General features: G+C 39.8%; 1 protein-coding gene across 1 annotated transcript in view; it reads right to left on the bottom strand.

Annotated features, from left to right (window-relative positions):
• Nucleotides 1-2,083: 2,083 nt before the first annotated feature.
• Nucleotides 2,084-9,929, bottom strand: part of LOC122672142 (nuclear pore complex protein GP210) — a 108,733-nt gene continuing 100,887 nt past the window's right edge. The window contains exons 33-36 of the mRNA XM_043869638.1: nucleotides 3,703-3,769; nucleotides 3,178-3,269; nucleotides 2,994-3,054; nucleotides 2,084-2,449 (exon numbers count right to left, since the gene is read on the bottom strand). Of these exons, the coding sequence (XP_043725573.1) occupies nucleotides 2,100-2,449; nucleotides 2,994-3,054; nucleotides 3,178-3,269; nucleotides 3,703-3,769 (570 nt within the window). The 3' untranslated portion in view covers nucleotides 2,084-2,099. The remainder of the gene's footprint in view (nucleotides 2,450-2,993; nucleotides 3,055-3,177; nucleotides 3,270-3,702; nucleotides 3,770-9,929) is intronic.

Below are 9,929 nucleotides of genomic sequence, written 5' to 3'. Positions count from 1 at the left end.
GTATAAACTAAACCAAACCTAAACCCTACTACACAATACAATCATGTCTGGATAGTGTAAAATCACCTACTATCGATTCCTTGTTTAGTTATGTAAAAACAATTGCAACTTACTAGAATTGGCAGTGGGAGTCTCATCTTCTTGACGTTGTAATTTCCTTCCCAACTGTATTTGTTTCGGTAGATTATTTCCACTCAAACGAAATTATTGAGATCATGTACGAATCAAATAAAATTGAATAAAAAAAAAACAAAAAACAAATAGGAACTGAATAAACCTGAACCAAATCGGCTTGTTTTGGTTCAGATTATGAAAATGATTAAATTTCGATTATAGATAATTTTACTCTAAGCCGAACTGAAATCGAATAGACCGACACCCTTACCTCAAAGCTGAAGCTGCATAATGAACTTGTAGATTAGACTGCGTATTGCAGTTTGTCACTTTGGGGATCCAGGATCCGGTTCCTCTCCAGGGAGCTCGGCGCCTAGGGAGTGCCCAGGGGGCATCCAAGGGTTGGGCTGTGCTGCACACCTAGGGATGTGTGCGGCACAGTCCAACGGCTAAATGCTCCCTGAATGTGCTGGGCTCCCTAGAGAGGAGCTCAATCTGGGGATCCAAATCCAATTTGACAAATTTAGAGGCAGCTGCAATGCTGTTCACAGGATCAGTAGACATAAGAAAATATCTGAGAACGAAGAACCAAATGGGTACCCATGGTAGAATTGCTTAAATCTATCAAATAATAAAAAGATTTACAAAATTGTTAGGTATAAATAATGTATTACATTCATAAACTACGAAGTTAAAAAGATTTACCAAATCCCCATGTAAGTAATAGAAGCTATAGAAAAAGGAGGGAACCCGATGATAGAGGTATTTTAGGTTTTTCTTTTAGCATTTTTTACTTTTGTGGGGATTTAGTAAATCTTGATAACTTCATACTTTTTAAATGTAAAACATAATTTATGCCTACCTAGTTTGTATATCTTTTTCTTATAATAGATCTAGAAAATTCGCCCCCATAATTAAATTACTTTGCAGACTTAGCTCTGATTTCAGGGACCCAACTTAAAAACAAAGTGATACGGTAGTACCATGTATACACCTGGGTTAATTCACTGTTTCTGTTTTGACCCTTTTAAGGCTAAATGATAGCAAGGTCTAAACTGAGTACCTATTTAAATGTTCTCATAAAAAAAAAAAACTATTTAAGGTTAGCAAGCCTGATCAAAAGCTACATTAGCAATCAACGTTGAGTCCATGCGATAAGAGGATCAACCTATACCTATCTCACCATTCAAGTTTTAACCCAGGCTGCAGGTTGAGATCCGACAAAGTCAGATCAAGGTTATTAAAATTCAATAATGCCACCAGATTCCCTTACAGTCAAATTGCTTCCCCATAATTTTATACTTTTAACTCTTTTTTCAACCATTTCCACAACTTTGGGGATGATATTTGACTTGACTAATGAGACGGATAACGTATCCTCTAATTGCCTCGACCCACCATGGTCCATCCAAGTCAGCCAGGTAGCAAGAAACATGAGCTTCTGGCAGGAAGCAAATGTGGCTAACAAAACATTTCATATAGAGGCTACTCCTGAGGAAAACAGAGCTTCTAATGAACTGAAATAATCACAAGCACAGCCTCCACGGGTGCGAGTGCTCCAATATTAAATAAAAAGGCATGCAACTCCACTGAAATTCGTATGGCCTCCAGATCTTTTGTTTGAAAAAAAAAAAAAACTATTTTTGAGATGAGGAAAGCACATTGCTTCCAAATCTTCTGAAACAAAAAAAAAACACAATTTTGGAAATGGGGAAAGCACATTACCTGCCACCTTTATCAATTCAACATCTTTAGGCCAGAAAGAAAGCAGTTCACAACTAGCTGATAACATGGCAATGCCTAAAAATATTACCATGGCCAAAACAACTACAATATCAAAATTTTCTAGGCAAACAACCGTTAATTTTGAAAATCTTCCCTACATGATTCCATCTGCAAGAATAAGAGAAACACCACAAAAGGAGCTTCATATGAAACTTTTGAAGAATCAAACCTCAGGTTGATGGGATTGCCAACCCATGAATCTAGAACGTATTCTGAGCATTAAATCTCCTCCTCCCTTCTCGTCTATAGTATGGTGTTTCATCTATTGTCCTCCTCACATACTCTATGAAAGGCTGTGGTGTCCGAGGTGACTGCTCCGAGCTATAACTCACTGTACTACGTTCAGGTGTGATGGGTGCAGCAATACTTGGTGCGGCTGGAAGGGATTGTTGGGACCTGTCGGGTCGGTCGAGGAACCACATGAAGATGGCAACAGTAAGTATCAAAGCAGTGAAACTTCCAATTATACCAGCCCATATGGCAACACTCCTCGTCTTTGAGCCTGCTCCTCCTTCAGGCTCATAACTAACATTTATGTCTGCTCTTTGACCTGTAATGTAAACCATTACTGTAGCTTGTTAAAACTTCATATTAAGTCGGAATCCCTCTTCAATTCCATGGATACAACAGACTAAAATAAAGTATAGTAAATATAACGAAAACAGATATTTTCTGCATTGATTCAGGTTTTCACCAAGAAGCAACTATTCCCGGCCTGTTTTTGAACCATTTAGGTTTCCAATCTTCCGACTACGAAAAAAGGCAGTTTGGATTTTCTGCATATTGGAGATTCTGGGTGCAACCCATTGAACTGAGTACTTTGATCACCGTTCAGGATAAGGCATCTGTTACCCCTACAGAGACTTTTTACTGTGCTTTCATTTCTTAATATCAAGCTGATTGCACATCATGTAAATGCTGCCTGAGTTAAGCTAATTGTCTTAAAACAAAAAACTAGTTAAATTCCACTCCAAGTACAAAAAAAATGAGCAAACAGTGATGGAATAATTACTTGAGAATCAAGAACATTCTTCAGCAAGTGGGGAGGAAACATAAAAATTATTATGGACGTTGCTTAAGGTGCAATTCCCTACCAGTGGCTGGGAGTGTAATGATGATTTTGTCTTTGAATCTTTCAGCTCTCAGAACCTTGACCTGTAGTCAACGATAAGCGAAATGGCTGTAACTAAAAAATTGAATTTAGGATCCAAGACAATAACCATAGATGGAATTGTCACAGCACTTTAATTAGAATCAGGGAAAAAGAATTGTGTACACCTCATATACAGCACGCCCACCAATCCCATGATCTTCTCTGTAGATGGGATTGACCAATATCAAGTCTCTGCCTTGCCAATGGATTTCGACATCTACAATGAAAATAACCCATCAACATCTATCATTATTGCTAATCTAAGAGGATTACAGGCTACGAGGAAGCCTTGAAAAAAGCCAGCATCCAGACCTCTACCATAAATTACATACATGCAATGGGTCTGAAATCCACAAACAAAAAAGTCCTGCTTTATTAAGTGATGCTTTACCCAATCGGATGAGTAGCCCTATATATCACATTCCACTGGACATCCGGAAGAGATTTTGTGAATGTTTCAGATATGTCAACAGATGGAATGGTTGGGAACTTAGGATCATTTCATTGGGTCATTTTTGACTTCTCAGGATGTGCAGTTGAGACAAATCAGAAGGCAAGACCACTAGCATGATGCACAGCAGGAAGTTTTGTCCATCAAGGTGCATGTATCCACCATTAATCTAAGATTAGAACATGTTAGCCATAATCACCTGTATTTCCCACAACTGTTATAAAACTCTTGTTGGAGGCCGGTGTCAAATTCAACTGCATCAATTCCTGAAACAGAAAAACATGCTACCTAAATCATCACAGAATATATAAAAATTACGTATATCTTCCTTCAATATTAACTAGTATTATAGGGACTTCTCTTTAAGCTCAAACTTAAAGGACCAGTTCTAGCCACATGTTGAGACCTTCCTCTAATTTTTCCCCCTTCCCCAGCTTCTTACTGTATCATCCTGTTTTTTAATGTTTCTTCCCCCTCCCCCCCCTTGTTTTTGATGTATTAACCTTTGATTAGTTGTTTTCCCACCTGGCTTTTGATGTATGATCATTTGGTTATCTGGTTTGGTCTTTGTTTGGGGTCTCTCCCTAGGCTAACCGTTTTTGGCTTCGTGTCGGACTTTGCTCTTTTGCCATAATATATTTTTCATTCACATAACCCCCTCAATAAATAAATAAAAAAAACAAAAAAAAAAACCCTCAAAATACACTTCTGAGTGCTGGTCATTTAAATATTATACAATCTGGCCATCAACAATTACCCCTCAGCAGAGGGTGGGGTTGACATGGCCATCTGCAACACAAATCTGACAGTATGATGTAGCAGCGGTACATCGAATGGGCCGTATAGCAGGCCAATATCTGGCCCATCTTATGGGTTTATTTAAGACCATTGAGAAACATGTAGTTAATTCATAATTCTGGTTCTATTCATGGCCATCGAGTTTGGCCCAATATAACCATCAAGCCAGCATATTATGAGGAGATCGACCTGCATATCCTATGGGCCCTGTTAGAAGTTGCCGATGAAAGGGGGAGGAAGTCGTGAATTAGCGCTAGAGCTAATTCACGATTTCCCTCTTAGGGGTGTTTTGGTCTTTTTCTGTTTACCCTATTGTTAATCTTATTAATATTGAATGTTTTGGAGCAGGCTGTAATACGGCTGTGACTCCCAACTTGTTGCAGCACTTCTTCTTCTCCTCTGTTTCTCTTCAATTTTGTTACATGGTATTAGAGCTGGATCAATAGGGACTGGTTCACGCTTCCAGAGATCCATTGTTCTCTTTTGATTGAGGTTTTACAGTGGCTGAAGGTGTCTTCTACAAACCAATCAAGTTGTAGACTATTCAGTCTTGAAGGGGTGCAGCACCCTATGCTGTCTTTGGTTTTTGTTTAGAAACTAGTTCGTGATTATATGAAGAACTAGGTCTATTTTTTTTTGGATGATTTTAATGAGTTGTTGTGGGACGTGAAGGTTGATGGAGTAATTGCTTGAAGTCAGCGATATTGGGAGTATTCACGATATTTTTTTTTTAATCGTGATTTTGTGCTTTGAGTTGTGTTATACTTTGGGGGTGATTCTCGATTTTGTTTTTAATTGGGATTATTTGGTGGATTGTTCTTTGGCTGTCTCTGCGATTTGAAGAATATCTGAATTAGTGAGAATGGTTGAGACCAAGACTACGTTGACTGAGCTTTCTTCTTCTAATCGTATTACTGATCGAAAGTTAGAGGGAACATCAAATTTCCAGGAATGGAAGAAGGCGGTTCGATTGGCTTTAATTGGCTGTGATCAACAGGATCATTTGACAAAATCGAAACCGGTTGATGATACATCATGGTACACTGTCGATGCATGGATTTTGAGCCAGATGCTGAATTCAATGGAAAATCAGATTGCAGACTTGGTGACTCATATTGATACAGTTAAGGAATTATGGGAATATTTGAATATCCTGTACTTTGGACAGGACAACCTGTCACGTATATATGATCTTTCTCAGGCCTTATAAAGTGGATCAAAAGAATCTCAATGTTACCCAATATTTTGCTGATTTCAAACGTTTGTATGAGGAGCTGAATTCTGTCCTTCCTATTTCATCGGATGTGCAAGCGATACAAAACCAGTGAAAATAGCTTGCTGTTATGGTATTTTTGGGTGGACTTCGTAAGGAATTTGAGTCAGTGAGGTCTCAGATTCTTGGTGAAGATAAGGTCACTCTTTCGGAAACTTTTTCTCGAGTTTTACGTGCTTCCCATGAAAGCAGTCAAGAACCCACCAATGCTGAAAATTCTGCCCTTGCTTCTTTTCCACCAAACCGTGGCTCTAATGGTGGGACAGGTAATAGTGGTGGTGGTAGTCGTGGTCGTGGGACTGGCACTAGTAAAGCTCCCACTTCTAGTGCTTCAGAGATTTCAGGACAGGTGAGAGAACTTGTCATCATTGTGGTAAGCCTGGCCATATTCAGCGGTTTTGCTGGAGACTACATGGTAAACCACCTCAATTTGCCAACTCGGCTAGTAGTGATTCGGGTGTTCCTTCTCCCTCCAAGCCTGAGGGTAAGATTGTGACGATGTCTGATGAAGATTATGAGCGCTTTACTCAGTTTCAGAGTTCCTAGTCATCTCAGTTCTCCGCTGCTACTCTTGTTCAGATAGGTAATGCTACTGCATGCCTTTCATCCATTTCTCGTCCCTGGATCATTGATTCAGGTGCTTTGGATCATATGACTGGGGTTTCAGGTATTTTTTCTTCATTTCGTGAGTCTTCTTCAAAAGTTGTTTTAGCTGATGGGTCTTTAGCTCAGGTTCGGGGTACAGGCACTGTGCATGCTACCTCGTCTTTGTCATTATCCTCTGTTTCTTATCTGCCTAAGTTTCCATTTAATTTGTTGTCTGTTCACAAATTCACCAAAGCTCATAATTATTTTGTCACTTTTTTCCCTGGCTATTATGTATTTCAGGATCTCAAGTCGAAGAAGACAATTGGTAGAGGCCGTGAATCTGGGGGGCTGTATCTACTTGAAGACACATTAGTAGTGGCATGTTGAAGTGTGGCGCTTCCTCATCAGATTCATTGTCGTTTGGGTCATCCTTCCTTGGAGAGTTTGAAAATTTTAGATAGTCGTTTTAAGTTTGTTTAGTCTTAATTGTGAGTCGTGTTAGTTTGGGAAACTTCACCAAACTTCACCGTGTAAGTTATCCCCCTAGAGCCAATAAATGGGTTGCCCACCTTTTTTCTTTAGTTCATTCTGATGTATGGGGCTCTTGCCCGGTTGTTTCTCAGTTGGGCTTTTGTAACTTTGTTACATTTGTTGATGATTATTCCAAAGTTACCTGGATTTATTTAATGAAGAATTGTTCTGAGTTATTCTCCATTTTTTGTGCGTTCGTTCTTGAAATTCAGAATCAGTTTAATACTTCATTAAAAGTTCTTTGTAGTGATAATGCTAAAGAATACTTTTCTACTCCTTTTACTACATTTATGGTTGAGCATGGCATCATTCATCAGTCCTCTTGTGGGACACACCTCAACAAAATGGTGTGGCCGAGAGGAAAAATAGACATTTAATGGAAGTCACTCGATCTCTTTTGTTTGGGATGAAAGTGGCGACAATTTTTTGGGCTGATGCAGTTTTGGCCGCATGTTATCTTATTAACCGTCTGCCATCTTTAGTTTTGTATGGGGGTATTCCATATTCTTTGTTGTTTCCTTCTCAACCTTTGTTTGCTTTACCCTCTCGTGTATTTGGGAGTGTTTGTTTTATTTGGGATCATCGTCTTAGTCGCTCTAAGTTGGATCCTAGGGCTCTTAAATGTCTTTTTGTGGGGTATTCTAAAACTCAAAAGGGTTATCGTTGCTATTCTTTTGATTTAAAAAAAATACTTTGTTACAGCTGATATCAAATTCTTTGAATCCACTCCGTTTGTTGAGTCTTCGCTGCCTTCTTCAGATTTGGACGATGATCTACCCGTCTCTGTCGTTGAGTATTCTTCTCTTTTGCAGGATCCTTTGCCAGCAGCGCCACCTCCTACTAAGCCATTTGTTGTGTTCCACTGTCGCTCATCCGACGAGCCGACACCTTGCAGTTCAGCTTATGACAAATATAGCACCCAGTTAGCTACCTCTACCTCGTCTTCTTCGCCTCCAGATCTGGATCCTCCAATAGGTACTTCCTCTTCGCCTCCTATTCCTGTTATTTCTGATTTAGATGTCCCTATTGTTTTTCGTAAGGGTTTTCGGAGTTATACCCAACATCCTATCTCTAACGTTGTGTCCTATATTGATTTGTCCTCTACTTTTGTTGCTTGTTTGTCTACTCTTGAACGTCATCCTATTCCTAAGTCTGTTGCAGAAGCCTTGTCTGACCCTGGGTGGAGGGCTGCTATGACTGAGGAAGGGTGGAGGGCTGCTATGACTGAGGAATTATCTGCGTTGAAGGACAATCAGACATGGGACCTTGTTTCTTTTCCCTCTGGTAAGTCTGCCATTGGCTGTCGGTGGATATTTGTGGTGAAAGTTAATCCTGATGGGTCTGTGGCTCGGTTGAAGGCCCATCATGTTGCCAAGGGATATGCCCAGGTCTATGGTATAGACTACCTGGATACCTTTTCTCCTGTCGCGAAACTTGTTTCTGTTCGCATTTTCATTTCTTTGGCTGCTACACACCATTGGCCTTTGTTTCAGTTGGACGTCAAGAATGCTTTCTTGCATGGTGATCTCCATGAGGAAGTGTATATGGAGCAACTTCCTGGTTTTGTTGCTCGAGGGGAGCCTGGTAAGGTGTGTAGGCTGAAACAGTCGCCAAGGGCGTGGTTTGGCTGATTTACAGATGTTGTGTTGGAGTTTGGACTGAGTTGGTCTAAGAGTGATCATTCGGTGTTTTTCCGGCATTCTGATGCAGGGAGGATATTTTTGGTAGTTTATGTAGATGATATTGTTATCACAGGAGATGATTCTTCAGGTATTGAGAGCTTGAAGACACATTTAGGACAACAATTTCAGACTAAGGACCTGGGAGGTCTGAAATATTTCTTGGGTATTGAGGTAGCTCAATCACGAAAAGGGATTTTGCTCTCACAGCGGAAGTATGTTCTTGACTTGCTTTCAGAGACAGGGTTACTGGGATCTAAACCTTTGGATACTCCTATGGATCCTAATTTGAAACTGATGGCAGATGATGGTGATATCCTTGATGATCCAGAGAAGTATCGGAGGCTTGTAGGGAAACTCAACTATTTGACTTTGACTAGACCTGACATCTCCTTTCCTGTCAGTGTACTGAGTCAGTTTATGTCCTCTCCTCGGACGTCTCATTGGGATGCGGTTATAAGGGTTTTGTGCTATTGTCAAGAAAGCTCCAGGGCGTGGTCTTCTATATACTAATCATGGTCATGGGAGGATTGAAGGTTTTATTGATGCTGACTAGGCAGGGTCTCCAGTTGATCGAAGAAATACTTCAGGTCACTGTGTGTTTGTTGGAGGAAATATTGTTTTATGGAAGAGCAAGAAACATACCGTTGTAGCTCGGTCTAGTGTAGAGTCGGAGTATCGTGCTATGGCACATGGCACTTGTGAGCTGATGTGGATTAAACAATTGATGACAGAGCTTGGGTTTGGTGATGATTCTCCTATGTTATTATGGTGCGATAATCAGGCTGCCATTCATATTTCTACTAATCCTGTGTTTCATGAGAGAACGAAACACATTGAGATTGACTGTCATTTTGTTCGTGAAAAGCTGCAACAAGGGATTATTTCTCCTCATCATGTTTGAACCGGGGAGCAATTTGCTGATTTGTTTACAAAGTCTTTGGGGAGTGTGAGAGTAGATTATATTTGTAACAAGCTGGGCATAATTAATATATATGCTCCAGCTTGAGGGGGAGTGTTAGAAGTTGTCGATGAAAGGGGGAGGAAGTCGTGAATTAGTAGCGCTAGAGCTAATTCACGATTTCCCTCTTAGGGGTGTTTTGGTCTTTTGCTGTTTACCCTATTGTTAATCTTATTAATATTGAATACTTGGAGCAGGCTGTAATACGGCTGTGACTCCCAACTTGTTGCAGCACTTCTTCTTCTCCTCCTCCTCTCTTTAATTTTGTTACAGGCCCCATAGTCAGCTAGCTCGGAGAACAAGTTGAGTTTAATTACCAATCGGGTGGAGACTTGTTAGGCTTAGTTTTTAGTTAGTTTTATTTCCTATTTCATTCATAGCGATTTTGACAACATTCGCAGGTCAAATCCAAGATTGCTTAAATCTGATTTGTATGAAAATATTTTTTTACATATCAAAACAAATGAATATTTTACCGTACTTTTGGTTTTTAACAATGTTGTACCATATTAAGATTCATGGAATTTATAGATTTGAGAAAGCCCCCAGCATTTAAAAGTTGAAAATTGCACCTGCTGCCGAAAATCTTGTTTTTT

This window comes from Telopea speciosissima, chromosome 8 (assembly GCF_018873765.1).
Source record: "Telopea speciosissima isolate NSW1024214 ecotype Mountain lineage chromosome 8, Tspe_v1, whole genome shotgun sequence".
Classification (NCBI taxonomy): Eukaryota; Viridiplantae; Streptophyta; class Magnoliopsida; order Proteales; family Proteaceae; genus Telopea; species Telopea speciosissima.
The sequence above is the reverse complement of the archived record's forward strand: the minus strand, read 5'-3'. Positions and strand labels throughout refer to the sequence as shown.